At 44.4% G+C, this 25,018-nt stretch overlaps 1 protein-coding gene across 1 annotated transcript in view; it reads left to right on the top strand.

Moving 5' to 3' along the window:
- Positions 1 to 22,877, top strand: part of nup155 (nucleoporin 155) — a 172,217-nt gene extending 149,340 nt beyond the window's left edge. Inside the window, exons 22-27 of the mRNA XM_048594325.1 lie at positions 3,137 to 3,250; positions 15,234 to 15,354; positions 15,438 to 15,548; positions 15,860 to 15,996; positions 22,060 to 22,166; positions 22,280 to 22,877. Of these exons, the coding sequence (XP_048450282.1) occupies positions 3,137 to 3,250; positions 15,234 to 15,354; positions 15,438 to 15,548; positions 15,860 to 15,996; positions 22,060 to 22,166; positions 22,280 to 22,418 (729 nt within the window). The 3' untranslated portion in view covers positions 22,419 to 22,877. The remainder of the gene's footprint in view (positions 1 to 3,136; positions 3,251 to 15,233; positions 15,355 to 15,437; positions 15,549 to 15,859; positions 15,997 to 22,059; positions 22,167 to 22,279) is intronic.
- The last annotated feature ends 2,141 nt before the right edge of the window (positions 22,878 to 25,018 follow it).

Raw genomic sequence — 25,018 nt, 5'->3', positions numbered from 1 at the left:
TTTCATTTTTTCTGAAGAAGGGTCTAGGCCCGAAACGTCAGCCTTCCTGCTCCTCTGATGCTGCTTGGCCTGCTGTGTTCATCCAGCTCTGCACCTTGTTATCTCAGATTCTCCAGCATCTGCAGTTCCTGCTATCTCTGAAACTTGCATTGATGTTTTCTTTTAAGTCAATTGTGGGATATGGGCATTGCTGGCTGGCAAGCATTTATTGCCCATCCCTAGTTGCCCTTGAGAAGGTGATGGTGAGCTACCTTCTTGAACTGCTGCAGTCCATGTTCCGTGTGGGTGGTGGACAGGCTTTGGAGAATCAGGAGGTGAGTTATTCATCGCAATATTCCCAGCCTTTGACCTGCTCATGTAGCCACTGTGTTTATGTGGCGAGTCCAGTTCAGTTTCTGGTCAATAGCAACCCCCAGGATGTTCGTAGTGGAGGATTCAATAATGGTAACGCCAGTAAATATCATGGGGCAGTTGCTATGTTGTCTCTTATTGAAGGCGGTCATTGCCTGGCATTTGTGTGGCACAAATATTACTTGCTATTGTCCAGATCTTGTTGCATTTAAGCATAGACTGCTTCACTATCTGTGGAGTCATAAATGGTGCTGAATGTCATGCGATCATCGGTGAACATCCCCACTTCTGACTTTATGATGGAGGGAAGGTCATTGAAGCAGCTGAAGATGTTTGCGCCTTGGACATTACCCTGAGGAATTCAGGGCTCTTGTGGCATAGTGGCCTTGGTTCAAACGCTGACAAATGCTTTGAATTTGAGAGTTGAGATGAAAATGACAGCAATTGACATGAAGATCACATTCCACTGAACGTGGCATCAAGGAACCCTAGGAAAGCTACCCTACCATCCCACCTCTGAGCCAAAAGACCCAAGTTGAAGTTCCACCTGTTCCAGATGTGTGTAATATTCTGAGGAACCCCTGCAGAGATGTCCTGGAGCTGAGGTGACTGACATCCAACAACCATAGTTATCTTCCTATGTGCCAGGTATGGCTTCAACCAGAGAAGAGTTTGCTTCCTGATTCTCATTGACTGCAATTTTCCTAAGGTTCTTTGATGCCATATTCGGTCGAATGTGACCTTTGTGTCAATTGTTGTCACTCATCTCACCTCTCAAATTAAAGCATTTGTCTGTTTGAACCAAGGGTCTAATGAAGTCTGGAGCTGTGTGGCCTTGGTGGAACTCAAACTGGGTGTAAGGGGAGGAGGTTATTGCTGAGCAAGTGCTGCTTAATAGCACTGTTGGCGACACCTTCTGACAATTTACTGATGATCTGTACTAGATAGTTGGGGCAGTAATTGGCTGGGTTGGATTTGCCCTGCTTTTAGTGTACATGACTATACATGGGCAATTTTCCATATTGTCTTGTAGATGCCAGTGTTGTGACTGTGTACTGGACCAGCTTGGCTAGGGGAGCGATAAATTCTGGAACACAAGTCTTCAGTACTTTTACTGGAACATTGTCAGGGCCCATAGCCTTGCAGTGTCCAGTACCTCCATCGATTTCTTGATGTCACGTGGGGTGAATTGAACTGGCTGCAGATTGGTATCTGTGCTGGGGACCACTGGAGGAGGCCAAGATGGATCATCCACTCGGCACTTTTGACTGAAGATTGCTGCGAATGATTCAGCCTTATCTTTTGTGCTGATATGTTGGGCTCTTACATCACTACCCGTGGGGATGTTTGTGGAGCCGCCTCCTCCAGTGAGTTGTTTAATTGACCACCGCTTTTCACAGCTGAATGTGGCATGGACTGCAGAACTTGGGTCTGACCTGTTGTTTGTGGGATTGCTTAACTCACTTATTACTTGCTGCTTATGATGTTTAGCAGCTTCACCAGGTTGACACCTCATTTTATGGTATGCTGAGTGCTGTTCTTGGCATCCCCTCCTGTATTCTCCATTGAAACGGGGTTGATCCCCAGGCTTGATGGTAATTGTTGATTGATGGCCAGGCCATGAGGATCAGATTATTCTGGAACACATTCTACTACTGCTCACGGCTCTCAGCACCTCATAGATGCCCAGTCTTGAGTTGGTACATTTGTTCAAATTCTGTCCCATTTAGAATTTGTGCTACACAACATAATGGAGAACAGAATATCCTTCAGTGGCATTCTGAATGTAAAGACAAGACTTGTTTCCACAGGACTGTGCCATGGTCACTTTCACCAAAACTATCAAGGATAGATGCATCTGCACCTGGTACAACAGTAAGGAGAGGACCAAAACCAGAAATTGCTGCTGAAACTCAGCAGGTCTGGCAGCAGCTATGGGAAGAGAGTAGAGTTAACATTTTGAGTCCAGTGACTCATCTTCAGCGTTCTGATGCCAGGGTTGAGTTTCACTGATAACTTCTGTTTTTGTTTCAGATCTTCATCATTCACAGTTCTTCGTTTTATTTCATTAAGGATGAAGCCATGTTTCTCCAGAATTAATATTTGAGGTCAACAAGTTTTGAAGAGAATGGGGTTGTTGAGGTGTTTGAAGAGATCTGGAGGTAATGGTCTTCGGAATACTAAAAGGGGGTAGTTTAAAACACTTCTGCCTTCCACGTGTTCGTTCTTTTGTTCATTTTTCATTCCAAATACCAATACCTCCATATCTCTCGGTGGCTCAGTGGTTGGCACTGCTGCCACACAGCGCCAGGGATCCGGGTTCAATTCCACCCTCGGGTGCCTGTCTGTGTGGAGTTTGCACATTCTCCCCGTGTCTGCGTGGGGTTTCCTCCGGGTGCTCCGGTTTCCTCCCATTGTCCAAAGATATGCAGTTTAGGTGGATTGACCATGCTAAATTGCCCACAGTGTTCAGGGGTGTGTATATTAGGTGTGTTATAGGGGGATGGGGGATGGGTCTGGGTGCGATGCTCTGAGGGTCAGTGTGGACTTGTTGGGCCATAGGGCCTTTTTCCACACTGTAGCGGTTCTATGATTTTGTAGGGGTTCTATGATTATGACAAAAGGTCATCAACCTGAAGCTGTAACTATCTCCCCTCCATAGTACAGCCTCGCCTGACTATTTCCATCATTTTCTGATCTTAATTCAGGTTTGCAATATACTCAGAGTTTTGCTTTTGTGAAAATGTTCCCTAATTACTATCCCTCTGTCTTTCACCCTCAACAGGTGGCCAGGATCCAGCTGCAGATTCAGGACACCTTGGTACGCAATTATTCTCAGCATCCCTCTGTGCAGGAAGCAATCTCTCAACTCGATGCAGAGCTCATGGACATCACCAAGGTAAGTGCATGAGCATACCTCTGACAGGACCAGACTACTCTGGGGAGCACGAAACCACAGGTCAGCTTGCACTGTCTTGTCCAAGATTCAGGATCTGTGTCGAATCCTCAGTGGAATTCATATAACTGTAAACTATTGTATGGCTGATGAATGAGTTTTACAAGTGCAACATCAGTGCTTCCTTGTGTGCAGCAGAGAGATTTATTCCCCATCACTGTTGTCTGGGATTATCAGAGGAGATTTATCCTTTGGCTGTGAGTAGAGTCATACAGTGTGGAGATAGACCCTTTGGTCCAACTTATCTATGCCTACCAAGTTTCCCAAACTAAATTAGTTCCAGTTGCCTGCATTTGGTCCATATCCCTCTAAACCTATTAATTTACCTGTCCAAATGTCTTTTAAGTATTGTAAATGCAACTACCATTTCGTTAGCAGTTTGTTCCACGTACAAGCCACTCTCTGTGTGAAAAAGTTACCTGTCAGATTCCCCTTAAATCTTTCTCTTCTCACCTTAAAAATCTGTCCCCGAGTTTTGAACTCCCCCACCCTAGGGAAAAAGACCTTAGCTATTCACCTTATCTGTACCCCTCATGATTTTATAAACCTCTCCAAGGTCAACCCTCAACCTCCTGTGCTCCAGTGGAAAAAAGTCCCAGTCTGTCCAGTCTCTCCCTACAACTCAAACCCTCTAGTCTTGGCAACATCCTGGTAAATCTTGTCTGAACCCTCTCCAATTTAATAATATCCTTCCTAAAGCAGGACAACCAGAACTGTACGCAGTACTCAAAATGTGGCCACACCAACGTCCTGTACAACCTCAATATGATGTCCCAGCTTTGACATCCAATAGTCTGAGCAATGAAGGCAAGCGTGTCGAACATTGCATTAACCACCAAAGTTGTGTCGCAACTTTGAAAGAACTGTGTACCTGAAACCCTCGGTCTCTATTCGACAGCACTATCCAGGGCCCTACCATTAAGTGTATAAGTACCAAAACGCAATACCTCGCATTTATCCAAATTAAGCTCCCATCTGGCACTCCTCAGCCCATTGGCCCAATTCTTCAAGATCCCTTTGTAATCGTAGATATCCTCCTCCACTGTCGATCAAAGGGAGGTTTATCCTGGTCACTGATCCTTGTGAGTATCATCCTCTAGGTAGAAAAATGCTTCCTCAAATCCCCTCTAAACTCCTGCCTTTCACCTTAAAATTATGACCCTAGTTAGTGATAACTTAATTCAGGAGAACAGCTGCTTTCATTCCACCCTGTCTGTGCCCTTCGTATTCTTATACTCCTCAATCAGGTGGTTCACCTCCAAAATCTGCCCTGCTCCAAAGAAATCAACCCGTGTTTATCTAGTCTCTCTTCACAGCTAAATTGCTCCATCCCAGGCAACATTCTGGTTAATTCCGCCCCCCCCGCAACCATATCCTTCATATACTGCGGTAGCCAGAACTGCACAGAGTACTCTAGCTGAGGCCCAACCAATGTTCTGTACAGTTCCAACATAACTTCAATGCATTTATAATCTATGCCTTGACTGATTAAAGGCAAGTTCCCCATAGGCTGCCTTCACCACCCTTTTAAGCTGAGTTTGCTGAAGTAAACTAGGATACTCAATTAGGGGGACAGATCAGTAAGGGAAGAATTTAAAAAGCGGAAGAATTAATAAAAAGCTTGCCTTCATTGCTCAGACTGTTGGGTGTCGGAGTTGGGACATTATGTTGAGGTTGTACAGGACATTGGTGTTGCCACATTTGGAGTACTGTATACAGTTCTCATCGTCCAAGCCTGTGCTGCTCATCATGCCCTAACTAAACTTAAAAAAAAAAAACTCTTGCCCTTATTCAATCCATATCCCTCTATTATCTCCCTGTTCATGTATCCATCTAGATGCCCCTTAAACGTCGCCAACATGCCTGCTTCCCCCACCTGTTCTGGCAGTGCATTCCAGGCTCCTAACACTGCGTGAAAATCTTCCCTCACATCTTCATTAAACTCTCTCCCTCTCACCTTGAACCTGTGCCCTCTTGCAATTGAAACTTCAATCCAGGGAAAAAGGCCTCTGACCATCCACCGTATCTATGCCTCTCATAATTTTGTAGACGTCTATCAGCTCTCCTCTCAGCCACCGCCTTTCCAGTCAAAACAATCCTAGTCTTTTTGACCTTCCCTCATAGCCAATGCCCTCGAGACCAGGCAACATTCTGGTAAGCCTTCTCTCCACTCTCTCCAAAGCTTCCACGTCCTTCTGGTAATGTGGTGACTAAAACTGCACACAGTACTCCAAAGGTGGCCGAACAAGTGTTTTATAAAACTGCAACATGGTTTGCAAACTGCTGTACTCCATGCCCCAGCCAATGAAGGCAAACATGCCATATGCCTCCTTAATCACCTTTGCCACCTGTGTTGCCACGTTTAGGGAATTTGGACCTGCACACCCAGATCCATCTGTATGTTAATGTTCCTAAGGGTTCTGCCATTTACAGTATAATTCACACTTAAATTTGATCCTCCAAAATGCATCACCTCACATTTGTCTGGATTAAACTCCATCTGCCATTTCTGTGCCCAAGTCACCAACCCATCTATATCCTGTTGTATCCTTTCACAATCGTTGGCACTATCAGCAACTCCACCAATCTTAATATCATCTGCAAACTTACTAATCAGACCATGCACATTTTCCTCCAGATCATTTGTATATACTACAAACAACAGAGGACCTAAGACTGATCCCTGTGGAACACCACTAGTTACCGGTCTCTATTCTGAAAATCACCCTTTCATCACTACCCTCTGTCTTCTGTAATCAAGCCAGTTTTGTATCAATCTAGTCAGTCCACCCCGAATCCCATGTGACTTTTAGATTTTGTACCAAGCCGTGTGGGACTTTATCAAATGCCTTACTCAAGTCCATATAAACTACATCCACAGCCCTTCCCTCATCAATTATCTTTGTCACCTCTTATGCATATATCATGTCTCTCAGTATCTTCTCCAAGAGTTTCCCCACCACAGATGTCAGGCTCACCAGTCTATAATTTCCTAGATTATCCCTGTTTCCTTTCTTAAACAAGGGAACAACATTGGCTAATCTCCAGTCATCTAGAACCTCGCCTGTGGTCAGAGAGGATGTGAAGAAGTCTGCTCATGCCCAGCTATTTCTTCCCTTGTCTCTCACAGTAACCTGGGATAGATCCCATTTGACCCTAGAGACTTATGTACTTTAATGCAATTTAGGTGACCCAAAACTTCCTCTTTCAATATATTGATATTCTCTAGAGTATTCACACACTTATCCCTGACTTCAACATCAGTGATGTTCTCCCATGGTGAATACCGATATAAAGTACTTATTAAGGATCTCTCCCACTTACTGTGGCTCCACGCATAACTTCCCAGGGTTGTTCATCCTCGGTGTTCCCTGTTATCATATGGAGACAATATCCTGAATCTGATTGTTTTTCATTCATGGAATATGCACGTCACTGTCTGATTTGATTTATTATTGTCACATGTAGCGAAATACAGTGAAAAGTATTGTTTTGCGTGCTAACCAGACAAATCATACTTTACATGAATACATCAGGGTAATAGAACAGAATGCAGAATATAGTGTTACAGAGATGGAGATAGGGCAGAAAAAGACCAATTCTAACACATAAGAGGTTCGTATATAAGTCTGATAACAGCAGGGAAGAAGCTGTTCTTGAATCTGTTAGTACGTGTTTTGAAACCTTTATATCTTCTGGCCGGTTGAAGAGAATATTACCAGGGTGGGAGGGGTCTTTGATTATGTTGGCGGAAAGGCAGTGGGAAGTGTGGATGGAGTCAATGGATGGAGAAGGCTGGTTTTTGTGATGGACAGTGCTGCGTTCACAACTCTCTAATTTCTTGCAGTCTTGGCCAGAGCAGTTGTCATACCAAGCTGTGATGCATCTGGATGGGATGCTTTCTATGATGCATCTCTGAAAATTGGTAAGAGCCATTGTGGACATGCCAAATTTCCTGAGCCTCCTGAGGAAGTAGAGGTGTTGGTGCGCTTTCTTAGTGACGTGGATGGACCAGCACAGATTGTTGGTGATATTAGATAAAAACCAAAAGAACTACAGATGCTGTAATTTGGGAACAAATACAGAAGTTGCTGGAAAAGCTCAGCAGGTCTGGTAACATCTGTGAAGAAAATATCAGTTCTAAGGGTCGGTCACCGGACCCGAAACGTTAACTCTGATTTTTTTTTTCACAGATGCTGTCAGTCCTGCTGAGCTTTTCCAACAACCTTTGTTTATGGTAATATTTACTCCTAGGAACTCGAATCTGTGACCACCTCCAGCTCAGCACCATTGATACAGACAGAGACGTGCCCTCCACTCTACTTCCTGAAGTCAACAACTAGCTCCTTCATTTCGGTAACATTGAGGGAGAGATTGTTTACACCATAGAAACATAGAAAATAGGTGCAGGAGTAGGCCATTTGGCCCTTTGAGATTGCACCACCATTCAATACAATCAAAGCTGATCACGCAGTCTCAGTATCCCATTCTCACCCTCTCTCCATGTCTCCTGATCCCTTTAGCTGCAAGAGCCACATCCAACTCCCTCTTGAATATTAATGAACTGTCTCAACAGCTTCCTGTGGGAGAGAATTCCACAGGCTCACAACACTGAGTGAAGAAATTCTTCCTCACCTCAGTCCTGAACGGTTTACCCTTTATTCTTAGACTGTGACCCCTTGTTCTGGACTTCCCCAACATCAGGATCATTCTTCCTGCATCTAGCCTGTCCAGTCTCATCAGGATTTTATACATTTCCATGAGATCCCTCCTCATTCTTCTAAATTCCAGCAAATACAAGCCCAGTCGATCCAGTCTTTCTTCATTTGTCAGTCCTGCCATCCTGGGAATCACCTGGTGAACCTTTGTTGGACTCCTTCAATAGCAAGAATGTCTTTCCTCGGACTAGGAGACCAAAACTGCACACAATCCTCAAGGTGTGGCCTCACCAAGGCCCTGTGTCACTGCATCCCTAGTCCTATACTCAAATCCTCTCGCTATGAAGGCCAGCATGCCATTAGCTTTCCTCACTGCCTGCTGCGGCTGCATGCCAACCTTCAGCAACAGGTCCACCATGACACCCAGGTCTCGGTGCACTTCACCTTTTCCTAAACTGCCACCATTCAGATGATAATCTGCCTTCCTGTTTTTACCAAAGTGGATAATCTCTCACTTATCCACATTATATTGTATTTGCCCACTCAGTCAGTCTGCCCAAGTCACCCTGCAGCCTCGTACCACCCCTCTCACAGCACACACTTCCACCCAGCTTAGTGTCATCTGCACATTTGGAGATATTGCATTCAAATAGTTAATGTATATTGTGAACAGCTGAGGTCCCAGCACTGAACCCTGCGGTACCCCACTCGTCATAGGCTGCCACTCTGAAAGGGACCCATTTAGTTCCAACTCTCTGCTTCGTCTGCCAACCAGTTCTTCATCCATGTCAATACATTAGCTCCAATACCATGAGCTTTAATTTTGCTTACTAATCTTTTGTGAAAGTCCAGATATGCAACATCTACTGATTCACCACTGTCTACTCTACTGGTCACACCGTCTGACAATTGCAGAAGGTTTGTCAAGCATGATTTCCCTTTAGTGAATCCATGCTGACTAGGACCGATTCTGTCACCATTTTCCAAATACTTAGCTATTCCATCCTTAATGATTGAGTCCACCATTTTCCCCACCACCGATATCAGACTAACCAGCCTATAATTCCCCATTTTCTCTCTCCTTCCTTTTTTTTTAACACTGTTCCTGATTTCCCTTGTTAGTCATAATTGTGCCAATCTTTCCTGTTTTACTGTTATGCCAGATAGGGATGTACAATTGTTGAAGTTTATCCATGTGTTCTTTAAATGTCTGCCATTGCCTATCCAGCGTCATCCCCTAAAGTATCTTTGGCCTGCTTATCTTAGCTGATGCATGCCTCATACCATCAAAGTTGCTTTCTTTAAATTCAGGACCCTAGTTTCAGATTTAATTGTGTCACCCGCCATCTTAATGAAGAATTCTACCATATTATGGTTACTGTTCCCTGAAGGATCTTGCACCACAATGTTACTAATTAATCCTCTCTCATTACACAATACCCAGTCTAGGATGGCTTGCTCTCCAGTTGATTCCTGGGTATATTGGTCAAGGAAACCATCTCTCATACATTCCAGGAAATCCTCCTCCATTGCATTTGCTATCAGTTTGGTTAGTCCAATCAACATACAGATTGAAGTCACCCTTAATAATTGCTGTACCCTTACTGCATGCATTTCTAATTTCCTGTTTGAAACAGTCCCCAGTATCACAACTACTGTTTAGTCGTCTGTACACAACTCCCACTAACATCTTTTTCCCTTTGGTGTTCTGAAACTCCACCCATACATATTCTACATCATATTCCACAACCAGGAACGCTACCCCAACTCACTTTCCTTTCTGTCTGTCTTTCCTGAAAACTGAATAACCCTGGACGTTGAGTTCCCATCCTTGGTCACTCTGGAGCCAGGTCTCTGTGATCCCAGTTACATCATATCCATTAATAATTGTTTGAGCAGTTAATTCATCCACCTTTTCTCAAATGCTCCTTGTGTTGAGACTCAGAGCCCTCAGGCTCCTTTTTTAGACTTTTATTGCCCTATTAGAACCATTGTGAAATGTGGCCCTTTTTGATTTTTGTCTTTTGTTTCACTGCCTTCCTCCATGGCACTAAGCTCTCTATCTCTTTCCTGTACTCTGCCTCATTGTTCTTTGAGTTTCGACCCGCTATGGTGGTATCATCAGCAAAATTGTAAATGGAGTTGAAGCAGAATTTGCCCACACAGTTGAGTGTAAAAGGCGTATAGTAAGAGGTTGAGTATGCAGCCTTGTGGGCAGCAGTGTTGAGGATTATTGTGGAGGAATTGCTGCCATCAGTCCTTGCTAATTGCAATCTGTGGGTCAGGAAGTTGAGGATTCACCTGCAGAGGGAAGAGCAGAGTCCTAGGTCTCGGAGTTTGGAAATGAGTTTGGTTAGAATTATGGTGTTGAAGACGGAGCTAAAGTCAATAATTAGGAGTCTGACATAGGTGTCCTTGTTATCCAGATGTTCCAGGGATGAGCACAGGGCTAGGAGCTGTGGACCTACTGCAACGGCAATGTTTGTCCAGCATTTATTGCTTGTCCCTAGTTGCCCTTGAGAAGGTAATGGTGAGCTGCTTTCCTGAGCCACTGAAGTTTGTGAGCTGTTGTTAGACCCACAATACTGTTAGGGGGAGAATTCTAGGATTTTGACCCACCGACAATGAAGGAACGGTGTTATATTTCCAAGTCCAGATGATGAGTGGCTTAGAGGGAAATTTGGTGTTCCCATATATCTACTGCCTTTGTCCCTCTGGCTGGAAGTGGTAATGGGTTTTGAAGGTGCTGCCTAGGGTACCTTGGTGAATTTCTGCATTGCATCTTGTAGATGTGAGCAGTGGTGGTGGAGTGACAGAATGTTTGTGAATGTGATACCAATCAGCTGGGCCACCTGGTCCTGGATGCTGTCAAGGTTTTTTAGTGTTGGAGCGGCGTCCATCCAGGCAAGTGGGGAGTATTTCATCACTTTCCTCACGTGCCTTGTAGATGGTGGACTTTGAGAAGGCAGGATGTGAGTCACCTGCTGCAGGATTCCTCAGATCTGACCTGCTGTTGCATTTCAGATTTTGGTTTATGGAAACCCACAGGATGTTGATATAGGGAATCAACAATAGTAACACCATTGATGTCGAGGACAGTTTTTTTTTATTCTTTCACAGAATGTGGGTTTCGCTGTCTGGGCCAGCATTTATTGTCCATCCCTAGTTCCCTTTGAGAAGGTCATGGTAAGCTGGTAGCATGTTAATTCTTACTACATAGATCACAGGAGGACTCGAGTAAGCAGATTAGCCTTGTGTTTATTCAAACAACCTCAATCTTAATTGTTTCAGAGATAGTAGGAGAATCTGAGATAACAAGGTGTAGAGCTGGATGAACACAGCAGGCCAAGCAGCATCAGAGGAGCAGGAAAGCTGACGTTTCGGGCCTAGACCCTTCTTCAGAAATGGGAGAGGGGAAGGGGGTTCCGAAATAAATAGGGAGAGAGGGGGAGGCGGATAGAAGATGGATAAAGGAGAAGATAGGTGGAGAGGAGACAGACAGGTCAAAGAGGTGGGGATGGAGCCAGTTGTAGGTGGGGAGTTAGGGAGGGGATAGGTCAGTCTAGGGAGGACGGACAGGTCAAGGGGGCGGGATGAGGTTAGTAGGTAGGAGATGGGGGTGGGGCTTGAGGTGGGAGGAGGGAATAGGTGGGAGGAAGGACAGGTTAGGGAGGCGGGGACAAGCTGGGCTAGTTTTGGGCTGCGGTTGGGGGAGGGGAGATTTTGAAGCTTGTGAAGTCCACATTGATACCATTGGGCTGCAGGGTTCCCAAGCGAAATATGAGGTGTTGTTCCTGCAACCTTCAGGTGACATCGTTGTGGCACTGCAGGAGGCCCAGGATGGACATGTCGTCTAAGGAATGCTTTTCTTAGAGGGTAGTGAATCTGCAGAAGGTTGCAGGAATAACAACTCATATTTCGCTTGGGAACCCTGCAGCCCAATGGTATCGATGTGGACTTCACAAGCTTCAAAATCTCCCCTCCCCCAACCGCATCCCAAAACCAGCCCAGCTTGTCCCTGCCTCCCTAACCTGTCCTTCCTCCCACCTATCCCCTCCCCCCACCTCAAGCCCCACCCCCATCTCCTACCTACTAGCCTCATCCCCCACTCCCCGACCTGTCCATCCTCCCTGGACTGACCTATCACCTCCCTAACTCCCCACCTACACTCACCTTTACTGGCTCCATCCCCGCCTCTTTGACCTGTCTGTCTCCTCTCCACCTATCTTCTCCTTTATCCATCTTCTATCTGCCTCCCCCTCTCTCCCTATTTATTTCAGAACCCCCTTCCCTTCCCCCATTTCTGCAGAAGGGTCTGGGCCCGAAACATCAGCTTTCCTGCTCCTCTGATGCTGCTTGGCCTGCTGTGTTCATCCAGCTCTGCACCTTGTAACCTCAATCTTAAACTAGCTTAACAGAGTTCTGTTCGATACTCTTTCTCAGCTCTGCCCCCCATCAGTCTGGTCCCCATCGCTGTCAGTCTTGGCTCTGTCCTTGGGTGCTGTTGGAGTACCTGAATTAGATGGATTGCACTGCTTCAAAAAGGAGACACACCACCACCTTCTCAAGAGCAATTAAGAAGGAACCACAAATGCCTGAATCTGGGACAGTTTTCCACATTGTCAATTTCTTTCTGCTTTAATGGAACGTAGGTAACACTGGGAAGGCCAGAATTTACTGCGTATCCCTATTGCCTTTGAACTGAGTGATTAGGGTTCAAAATCCTGGAATTCTCTCCCTAAGGGCATTGTGGGTCTACCTACAGCGCATGGACTGCAGCCACCACCTTGTCAAGGGCAACTATGCACAAGCAATATAATGCTGACACAGCCAGCGATGGTCCATGTCCCATGAGTAAACTTTTTAAAAAAGCCACTTCAGAAGGCAGTTGAAAGTCACGTACAAAAAAAGCCAAAGAACTGGAAATCAGAAACAAAAACAGAAATTGCTGAAAATATTCAGCAAATCATGCAGCAGCTGTGAAGAGAAAGCTGAGTTAACGTTTTGAGTCCATTGATCCTTCTTTAGAACGTAAAAGTCACCCACCTCACTTGAGTGTTGAGTCACGTGGAGACCAGACTATGTAATGATGACAGATTTTCTTCCTTACTGGGTAGTGATGGACCAGATAGGTTTTTAAGATAATCAATACTTAAGATCGTAGACATAGGAGCAGAAGTAGGCCATTCCGCCCATTGATTCTGCTCTGCCATTCAATGAGATTGTAGCTCATCTAATCTTCAATTAGCTCTTCAGTAATCCTCAATTCCTCTTTCCTGCCTTTTCCCCATATGTTTAGACTCCCTTCCTGATTAAAAATCTATCTCAGCCTTGAGTATATTTAATGACCCAACCTCGACAGACCTCTGTGGTAAAGGATTCTGCAGATTCACTACCCTCTAAGAGAAGAAATTCTTCCTCATCTCTGACTTGAATGTGTGACTCCTTATTCTGAGATTTTGCCCACTGGTCCTAGACTCTACCACAAGGGGAAATGGTCTTTCCACATCAATCCTGTCAAGTCCCATCAGAATCTTGTATGACTTTTGTTTGTCAGATTTGATCTGTGTTTGAGTCAGGAAATGATCTACCTCTTTGAAATTACACAGAGAGTCATCCATTAGATGACAGTTACCCAGCCTCACTTTCAATTCTGAGTTTCTTTTATTAGTTTGTTTTCATTCCATCTGGAGCTGTGGTAAGATTCAAGCTCATGTCCCCAGGCAATAATGTAAACAAAGTGCTGAAGAAACTCAACCAGTCTGGCAGAATCTGTAAAGAGTTCAGTAGAGTTAACGTTTTGAATCTAGTATAAATCCTCTTCAGAGCAGGGATTTTAGAACAGATTTTTTTGTTGTGGAGTCATTTAGCTCTGTCTATCTCTTGTTGCTTATGCAGTTTGACACACAAATTGTCTTGTCACCTTAAGCGAAGCTATTAAACACCTTACTTTTTTAGGTATGTCTGGTGCTGCTCCTGGCATACCCTCCTGCACTCATCATTGAACGAGGCGAGATGGTAATTTTGGATTGTGGGATATGCTGGACTATGTGGTTGCAATATAACAGTAGCAGAGCTTTGTACAATTCTGCTACTACTGATGACCTTCAGAACCTCTTTGACGCCCAGATTTGAACTGCTAGATTTGTGCCACAAGGATCAGTGCTGGGTCCACTGCTTTTCGTCATTTATATAAACGATTTGGATGTGAACGTAGGAGGTATGGTTAGTAGGTTTGCAGATGGGCAGCATGGTGGCTCAGTGGTTAGCACTGCTGCCTCACAGCGCCAGGGACCCAGGTTCGATTCTACTCTTAGGCGACTGTTTGTGGAGTTTGCACATTCTCCCCGTGTCTGCGTGGGTTTCCTCCCATAGTCCAAAGATGTGCGGGTTAGGTGGACTGGCCGTGCTAAATTGCCTGTTGTGTTCAAGGATGTGTAGATTAGGTGGGTTATAGGGACATGGGTCTTGGTGGGATGCTCTGAGGGTCGGTGTGAACTCGTTGGGCCGAAGGACCTGTTTCCACACTAGGGATTCTATGGATGACATCAAAATTGGAGGTGCAGTGGACAGCAAAGAAGATTACCTCAGAGTACAGTGCCTCACTGACATTTTTGTTTCTTCCCCACCTGTTAACATTTGTGTCTGCATGTGATTAGGAATGTTTTTAAAAAGGGGTAGAGTTTAAGCTGTAATTGTAAGTTAGTAAATCATGTTTCATTTCTGCCATTGAATTGAAACAATATGTTTTTAATAGTCTTTTCCTGTTAAGCACAGAAACCTAGTTCGTGTTTTCTTTTAACCTGAGTTCATTGGTCAGATAAATTGGAGACTCTGAACAGTTTGATTAAACCTTTTCACATTGTGACAGCCCCAGGATTGGTGGAGCATGATTTCCAGCACATTGCTTGAATGAGTTGTGAAACCATGTCTTGATCCCTTCTACTGCAGACTTCAACTTTGCTGACAAGCCTGGTTTGTTGGACATTTACAGGTGGCCTTTGGAAGTCCATAATCACCACATCCACCACTTTGCCCTCCTTAACCTTGTATGTTACCTCAATATAACACTCAATTAAGTTAATTAAATAAAAGTTTTCAAAGTCATTGCAGATTCGTGGACCAAATCGTCGTCCCCTGTGCTTTTTATTCTATGAGAGGGCAGGATGAAGAATAGGACCAAAGGGACTTCTTTTACACCAAGGCAGATAACTTTCTTCGGTGCTGTGTGATAACATTATGCTGATTCTCTCCTCTGCTTTTCTCAGTTGTACGGAGAGTTTGCTGACCATTTCCGTCTCTCGGAGTGTAAGCTGGCTATCATCCATTGTGCAGGTCACTCAGACACCATCCTCGTGCAAACCCTTTGGCAAGAAATAATTGAGAAAGGTGAGTGTTGTGGGAAAGCTGAAATCTCCTTCCTTTCTGTCTTTCTTTCTCTTCCTCTGATTCTTTCTGTTCCTGTTTTTCAGAATTGGCTGACAGCAGGTTAATGAGTTGCATGGATCGGATGCAGACCCTGAGTATGAAGCTTGTCTCTTTGGGAAAACTATATGCAGGGACTCCTCGCTATTTTCCACTGGGTATGTATGTGTTATTAAATGGAGACAGTTTGTCTGTCACAATACAGATGAAGATCCTTTGACTCCTAAAGAGATACTGCCTTTCTAGGGACTTCGCTACTGTCAGTCTCCTAAACCCCATCTCTTCTCCAACTCTCATACTCTCCGCCTCCAGTCTCGTGCATGGACACATATTCAATGAATATAGAGTCCTATACATCAGGCCATAGCTGAGATTAGAAACTGCTGTTGGATCTGGAGAATTAAAGAAAGTGTCTGGTGTGAACTGGAGTCAAGTAGATTATGCATGGTTGTTCTCATTACTTTTCTAGAGTTTCTGGTCCAGTACCTAGAGCAGCAATCCTGTGTGCTCAGTTGGGACACTGGGTTTGTCACCTTCACCATGCAAGAGATTGGAATAAGTTTACCCAGACTGCTGCAAGTGTATAATCAGCTCTTCAAAACACGGGTAAGGCTGGATTGAAGAATTATTTTCTATTTACTCATTGGGAGGTGGGCACTGCTGACCAGAACAACATCTACTGTCCATCCATAATCATCCAAAGAGCAGTTAAGAGTTAACCATCATTGCTGTGAGCCTGGAATCACATGTAGGCCAGATCAGCTAAGGATGACAGGAGGCAGAGGGTGGTGGTAGAAGATTCTTTGTGTGACTGGAAGCCAATGGCTAGTGACATACCAAAAGGTCTTTCATTGTTTGTGGATAAGAATGTGATGGAGGATGACGTAATTTTATAGATGACACAAAGATCAGCTGGTTGGTTGACAGTGAGGAGGAAGATATTAGGGGTTAAAGGAAGACATAAACGGATTGGTCAGATGGACATTTCAGTGGCAAATGGAATTAAACCCTGATAAAGGTGAGGCGATGCACTTTGGAAGAAGAAACAAGACAAGGGAGTACTCAACGAAGAGTAGGGCACTAAGAAGTTCAGAGGGATCTTCGGGTGTTTGTCCATAGGTCCGTGGTGATTGGAACGGTGAATCCCATGCAGCGAGTGCAATAAACATTACATTGGACAAACAGAGAGGTAACTGACGACCAGGATACACAAACACCAGCTGGCAGTAAAAAGACACGACCAATATTCATTTGTCTCAATACACACGCTAATGAGGGCCATCAGTTCAACTGGGACAAAGTGACCATACTGGGACAAGCGAACAACAGATATGCAAGGGAATTTCTGGAAGCCTGATTCTCAACGTGGGACTCCATTAACAAACATATAGAAATAGACCCAGTATACAGACCGCTGCTAAAAAAAACAAAACCGGAAGTGACAAGACAAATCACACCAGAGGATCATTCGGAACAGAGCAGAACACCAACGCTTCGATAAGATGTTGCACTGATGACGTTGCCTAGAATGGTAACGAAACATCTGCATGCCATGGAACAACAGGCTTGGCAAGCTAACCAACAACTACATCCACAACCCGAGCTACAAATTTTCGCTAATGTTGGACAGGTTAGTAGGGAAGTTAAGAAGGCTTACAGGATGCATGCCTTTATGAGTTGAAGTGTAGATTATAAGGGCAGATAAGTTATGTTGGACCTATACCGGAATTTGGCTAGGCCATTGCTGGAGCACTGTGCGCGATTCTGGTCACCACAATATAGGAAGGATGTGATTGCACTGGAGGGGATGCAGAGAAGAATGGCAGGGGTCTGGGACCAGAGCAGCAGGTCAGCAAGTGGAGGGACTGAGGGACTGAGGGGCAGGTAGATGTCAGGACCAGTAAGTCTGAAAGGCGGGACAGGCAGAGACAGGTAAATGAACATGATGGGACTGATGGGCTGAAGTGTGTTTATTTCAATGCAAGGAGTGTTATGAGTAAGACAGATGAGTTTAGAGCCTGGATCAGTACATGGGACTATGATGTTGTAGCCATTACACAGAGACTTGGTTGAGAGAGGAGTCGGATTCAACGTTCCAGGATTTCGTTGTTTTAGACGAGATAGAGAGTTAGAGGAGTTGCATTATTATTCAGAGAGAATGGCACATCTGCACTCCGAGAGGACGTATGAGAGGGCTCAGCACTGAGGTAATATGGGTGGAGCTCAGAAATAAAATAGATGCAGTCACTTTGACAGGATTATATTATAGGCTCTCCAATGGCCACTGAGACATTGAGGAACTAATATGTAAGCAGATTATAGAAAGATGCAATAACAACAGGATTGTCATAGTGGGTAACTTTAACTTCCTCAATATTGACTGGGACTCCCTTAGAGCAAAGAGGTTTAGAAATGCCGAATTTGTTAGGTGCATCCAAAAGGGTTTCTTGAAACAGTATGTGGATAGTCCAACTAGAGGAGGGGCCACACTGGACATTGTATTGGCTAATGAGCCTGACCGGGTCACTGACCTTTCAGTCGCTGAGCATTTTGGAAATAGTGATCACAAGTCCTTAAATTTTAAGATAGCCATGAATAAGGATAAGTCAGGACCTTGTCGCGAGGTACTAAATTGGGGGGAGGGCAAATTACGTCAGTATTAGGCAGGAGCTAGGGAGTGTTAACTGGGAGCAGCTGTTATCGGGCAAGTCCATATTTCACATATAGGATTTGGTTAAAGGCCAACTGGTCAGAGTTCAGGACCAGCATGCTCCAGTAAGGAGGAAGGACAAGGATGGCAAGGTAAGGGACCCTTGGATAATGATGGAGGTTGTGAATACAGTCAAAGGGAAAAAAACGTATGTAAGTTTTATTAAGCTAAAATCGGACGGGGCAGTGAGGGGTATGAGGAAAGCAGGAAAGTACTCAAGCAAGGAGTTAGGAGAGCAAGGAGTGGCTGTGAAATATCCTTGACAAGTAGGGTTAAAGGGAATCCCAAGGCATTCTATGCAAAATAAGAGGATAACTAGGGAGAAGGTAGGATGACTCAAGGATAAAGAAAGGAACTTGTGCTTTGACGTAGAGGACATGGGTGAGATCCTAAATGAGTACTTTGCGTCGGTATTCGCCCAGGATAAAGGCTTGGAGGAGAGTGAGATTAAGGTGGAGCATGCTAATATGCTAAGGCATTTTGAGATCAAGAACATGCGGTATTGGGTCTCTTAAAGGATGTTGAGGTAGATAAGCCCCCAGGGCCGGATGGTATCTACCCCAGGGGTTTTTGAGAGAGGTCAGGGAGGAGATTGCTGGAGCCTTGACCAAGATCTTTGTATCCTCGCTTGACACTGGAGAGATCCAGAGGACTGGCAAGTAGCTAATGTTCCTCTGCTCACAAGGGGAAATAGGGATAACTCAGGAAACCATAGACCAGTGAGTCTCACATTCATGGTTAGGAAGCTTTGGAGAAAATTCTTAGTGATAGGATTTATGTGCATTTGGAAAAACACAGCCTAATTAGGGACAGTCAGCGTGGCTTTTTCCAGGGTAGGTCATGTCTCACTAACTTGACTGAATTTTTCAAGGAGGTGACAAAGAGGATCAATGAGGACAGAGCAGTGGATGTTGTCTATATAGATTTTAGTAAGGCTTTCGATAAGGTCCCTCATGGTAGGCTCCTCCAGAAAATCAAGTGCATGGGATCAATGATGACTTGGCCGCATGGATTCGGAATTAGCTTACCCATAGAAAGCAGAGGGTGGATAAGTGTTTTTTTTTAGGCTGGTGGTCCATGGTTAGAAATTGCAGATGCTGTTTATTCTGTATAAGTGTGTGGTGCTGTACTTTGGGAGATCAAATGTTAAGGAAGAGTATACAGTTAATGGCAGGACACTGAACAGCATTGATGTACAGAGATATCTTGAGGTTCAAGTCAATAGCTCCCTGAAAGTGGCCACACAAGTAATAAGGTGGTAGAGAAGGCACATGGCATGTTTGCCTTTATTGGTCGGGACATTGAGTAGAAGAGTCAGGATGTCATGTTGCAGCTTTATCAGACTTCGATTAGGTCGCACTTAAGAATATTGCATTCAATTCTGGTCGCCACCTTGCAGGAAGGATGTGGAGGCTTTGGAGAGGTTGCAGAAAGTATTTACCAGGATGCTGCCTGGATTGGAGAGTATGAGCTATAAGGAGAGGCTAGAAAAACTCAGGTTGTTTTCTCTTGAGCAGCAGAGGCCAAGGGGGAGACTCGATAGAAGTCTATAAAATTATGCGATGCACAGATAAGATCGACAGTCAGAATCTTTTGCCCAGAGTTGAAATGTCTAATATTAATCTAAGGTGAGAGGGGTAAAGTTCAAAAAACGTGTAGGGGACAAGATTTTTACACAGATAGTGGTAGGAGTCTGGGACATGTTGCCAGGAGTGGTGGTGGAGGCAGATACAATAGAGGCATTTAAGGGGCTTTTGGATAAGCACATGATTATGCAAGGAATAGGGGACTTTGGACTAAGGGCAGGCAGAAGGGATTAGTTTAATTTGGCGACCTGTTCAGCACAGTACTGTGGGCCAAACAGCCTGTTCCTGTGCTGCACTGTTCTATATTCTATGTAAGATTCACCAGGATGTTGCTTGGGATGGAGCACTTTAGCTGTGAAGAGAGGTCAGATAAGCTCGGGTTATTTTCTTTGGAGCTGAGGAGGTTGAAGGGGAATCTAATGGAACTTTATAAGATTGAAAGGCATTGACGGGGTGAATAGAAAGCGGTTGTTGCCCTTAGTTCAAGGGTCAATAACAAGGGGACATAATTTTAAGATGAAAGACTGGAGGTTTAGAGGGGACTTGAGGAAACATTTTTTCAACCAGCAGGTGATGGGAATTTGGAATGCACTTTTAGAATGGGTAGTTAAGCTGGGAAGCACTGAAAGCAAAAAATGCTGGTAATGACAGCGGATCAGGCAGCATCCACAGGGAGAGAGCAAGTTAACATTTCGAGTCTAGGTGACTCGTCAGAGCTCAAATGAAGAATCATCTAGATTCAAAATGTTAGTTTGCTCTGTCTCTCTCTCTCTCTCTGCGTACGGATGCTGCCTGACCCACTGCGGTCTCCAGCATTTTTGCATTCAATACAGATTCCAGCATCTCCTCCTAGTTGAGCTGGGATACCTCTCAATCTTTAAAAAAGTACTTGGATGAGCACTTGAAATGTCATTAACATTCAAGGCACTGAGCCAAGTTCTGGAAAGTGGATTGCACATAGTTTTGACCCTATAGACTTGATGGGCTGAGGGACTTTTTCTGTACTTACATAAGAGCATGAATAGGCCAATCAGCCACTCGAGCCTGTTCCACCATTCAATGAGATTTTGGCTGATCTGTAGCTTAACTCCATATAGCTACCTTTGGCCCATATCCCTTAGTAACTTTGTTTAAAACAATTATCTCAGATTTAATACTAACAACTAATCTAGCATCGATTGCTGTCTGTAGGATGGAGCTCCAAACCTTTACCACCTTCTGTATGTGGACAGTTTTGGCCTCCTTACTTGAGAAAGGATGTACTGGCACTGGTTGGGATGTAGAGGAGGTTCACTGGGCTGAATCCGGAGCTGGTAGGGTTGGCTCATGAGGAGAAATTGAGTAGACTGGGACTATACACATTGGAATTTAGAAGAATGAATCACGTAGAAACATATAAAATTATGAAGGGAATTAATAAAATAGAAGCAGGGACATTGTTTCCATTGGTGGGTGAGACTGGATCTAGGGGGCATAGACTTAAAATAAGGGGGAGCAGAAGGGTAAGTGGAGCTGACTCTATGAAAAGATCAGCCATGATCTTATTGAATGTCAGAGCAGGCTAAACAGGCCTAAAGACCCATTCCTGCTCCTGTTTCTTCTGTTCTTATGTGGAAGTGCTTCCTAACATCTCTTCAGAATGATCTGACCCTGATTTTCAGACAATGCCACCTAGTTCTAGAATCCCCAACACGTGGAAATAGTTTATATTTATCTACTTTTTTTCCTGTCAATATTTTGAAGATTTCGATGAGGTTACCCCTTAACCTTCTAAATTCTAGAGAAAACAGGCAAATTTTGTATAATCTCTCCTCTTAACTTAACCCTGAAGTCCAAACCCCCTACTTTGTACTCTCTCCAAGGCCAATATACCCTTCCTCGGATGTGCTGTCCAGATCTGCCCATAGTTCTCCAACTGGGGTCTAACCAGGGTTTTATACAGCTGCATCCTTGTTCTCCAGTCCTCTTAATCTAAATGTCAGCATTCCATTCTATGGGGAGGTGATAGCCTAGTGGTATTATCACTGGACTGTTAATCCAGAGACCCAGATAACGTTCTTGCTATCTCCCTAGAATGTTAGCCTGGTTCTAGATTACTTATTCTGCGACATTACCACTATGCCACCACCTCCGTATCAGCAGTGTCCATGGGATCTGAACATAAATGGATATTTGTGCTTAACCTATCTTGAAATATTTATGTGTCAATGATTGTGTTACTCATGATGTTAGCTTGTGTGTGTTCACTTGTATGTGTGAATGTGCAAATGCCTGTTTTCAATGCTACAGGTTATGGTTTTGTGAGTCTGTGGCTATTACCTGAGTTGTGGTTGCAGCTGCTATTTCTGACTTTTTAATATGCTGTTGGTTTAGGATCCTTACTGGCAGCGGGTCAAAAAGCCTCTTCATTTGTTGGAGTGCATTCATGTCCTTCTCAGTGCCTACGTGCAGGAACCCAATAAAGTCCCAGCCCATGAGAGGTGAGCTTTGTTCCTCTCTTGTGAAATGCAGAGTATTTTAAGTATTGCATACATGTTGAGAAGGTTACTCTGTGTGTGGCAACTGGATCTTACAAAGTTTTCCTTTGTTACAGACGACGATTCACCAATAGTTGCTTGGATGCAGTTGGCCGATTCCTTGTTGAACTTCAGTCTATGAGCCCAACCAGCGCCTTACAGACAACGATTGGAAATTTTAAATCATTGCAAGCTAAACTGGACCGCCTGCATTGATCCTATCCCTTAACATCTGATTTTTTATATATGTCCCCATACAGTTGTTATTCAGTCTGCTGTGCGTATTCCTTGGGTCCTTGATGTCATCTAATGTTTGATAGACCTTCAGATTCGTTTCTGTTTCCCTTGTAGAAGTCAGTGTTCAGTCAGAACATGTTGATCACAATCAGCTGGACTCGATGGTATTGAGCGGGTTATCTGGAATAACAGAGCTTGATGACAGGGATTTAATGAACCTCCTGTTTCAGGGATATTATTGAGAATTCTTTGCGTAGAAGAAATTCAACTTGTTACACAAAGCCCAACCTTGTTGCATTTAAGATACTGCACCAGGGAGAATGTGCTGTCCAATACACTTGTTTTAATGCATTTGATATACAAATGATTTCATTGTTTTAATTTAAAGTACTCTGCGAAAGAGAAATTGAATAAAGGTATAATTGGATTGTTTGAGGAGTGGGTTTGACACTGTTTGATTTTATCAAGGGCACTGGCTCAATCTCACTCACAGTCAGACACTAATGTAGACAACTACTCTCTCGGACACTTATGTGCTGCAGGGTAATACTTTGTTACGAGTAGGTTTACTACCAAGAAAAAAACAAGCTTCTGTTTTACAGAGAAATGGAAACACCATTCTGTTCTGCTGTGTCAATGTCCTATCTTGCTTTATCCTGTGTCAAACTCTTGCTGTACCTGTCCTGTGAATCTGTCAGAGAGTCATACAGAATAGAAGATGCCCATCAGTCTGCACTGCCAAAAATCTACTACAATCTATACAAGATCCCCTTTCCCACATTAGGCCCATACCTTGAATGTTATGACATTTCAAGTGCTCATCCAAGTACTTTTTAAAGGTGGTGAAGTTTCTCACCTCAACTATCTTCCCAGGCAGTGTGTTCCAGTCCCCCACCATCCTCTGTATGGTAAAATATTTCTTCAAATCTCCTGTAAAACTCCTACTTTGCACTTTAAAATTATGCCCCCTTGTTCTTGACCCTTCAACTGAGGGGAACAGTTGTTTTCTATTACCCCCTCATAATCTTATGATCCAGGTCCCCCCCTTTCAGCCTCCTCTGCTCCAAAGAAAACAACCTGAGCTGATCCAGCGTTACTTTGTAATTAAAATGCTCCATCCCAGGCAGCCTCCTGGTGAATCTTCCCTGCAACCCCTCCAGTGCAGTCACATTCTTCCTATAATGTGCTAACCAGAACCACACGGTAATCCAGCTGTGGCTTAGCCAGATTCCTGGAGAGCTCCAACATAACTGCGAACTGCAGTGACCACATCTGCAGCAAGTGTTGGTTGCTCGAAGAACTTTGGCTCAGAGTTGATGAGCTGGAATCTGAGCTTCAAACACTGTGGCACACCCGGAGTGGGAGAAGTACCTGGACGCTGTATTTAAGGAGGTAGTCACACCTGGTAAATTAAGTAATTCAAATTTGGTCAGTGGCCAGGGACAGCAGGGGGGTGATTGCAAACGAGGCAGGTAGAGGGATCCTTCAGTCAGCAACAGAGGAGCCTCAGCTCTTGACCTTGTCCAACAGGTATGAGGTACTTGCTCCCTGAGAGGAAGAGGAAAAAGACTGCAGGGAGAGATATGCCAGCTGGCCACTCCACCGTGGTACAGGAGGCCATTCAAGAGGGGGGAGCAAAAAGACAAGTGGTAGTTGTAGGGGATTCTATAATGAGGGGCATAGGTAGCATCCTTTGTTAGCAGGATCAAGAGTCTCACATGGTGTGTTGCCTGCCTGGTGGTAGGGTAAGGGATATCTGACCGGCTCGAAAGGATATTGGAGTGGGAGGGGGAGGATCCAGTTGTTGTGGTCCACGCACGAACAAACAACATAGGCAAGTCTAGGAAAGAGGACCTGTTCAGAGATTATCAGGAGCTCGGAACCAAATTAAACAGGTCCTCGAGGGTTATAATCTCCGGATTACTGCCCAAGCCACATGCAAATTGGCACAGGGTCATGAGAATAAGAGAAGTAAACACGTGGCTAAAAGAGTGGTGCAGGAAAAAGGGGTTCCTTTTCATGGAGCACTGGCATCAGTATTGGAACAGGAGGGATCTGTACTGTTGGGACGGTCTCCACCTGAATCGAGCTGGGACCAATGTTCTAGTGAAAAGGGAAAATAGGCTGGTCAATAGGACTTTAAGCTAGAAAGTGGTGGGGGGAAGGGAATGGTGAAACTTGCCCCAGTGGGAAACAAAGCAGCAGGTTAGTAGTGATGGATTCAACTACGTGGAAAAATATGAAAGAAATGACAGGGAAGGAGAACTCAGGAGAGGTTATTAAAGTGTCCAGCACAGACACAAATAGGACAGAGTGTTTGGAAAGGGCTAGCATCAAACTTCAAGCACACTGGATAAACAAATGACAATGAGAAGAGGGATGGTTAATACAGGACTGAAGCTGTTATATTTGAATGCACGCAGTATAAGGAATAAGGTAAATGAGCTTGTAGCGCAGATCAAAATTGGCAGGTATGATGTGGTGAGCATCACGGAGACGTGGCTGCAAGGGGATCAGGATTGGGAACAGAATATCCAAGGATATACGTCTTATTGAAAAGATAGGCAGGTGGGCCGAGG

This window comes from Rhincodon typus, chromosome 3 (assembly GCF_021869965.1).
Source record: "Rhincodon typus isolate 14 chromosome 3, sRhiTyp1.1, whole genome shotgun sequence".
Classification (NCBI taxonomy): Eukaryota; Metazoa; Chordata; class Chondrichthyes; order Orectolobiformes; family Rhincodontidae; genus Rhincodon; species Rhincodon typus.
The sequence above is the reverse complement of the archived record's forward strand: the minus strand, read 5'-3'. Positions and strand labels throughout refer to the sequence as shown.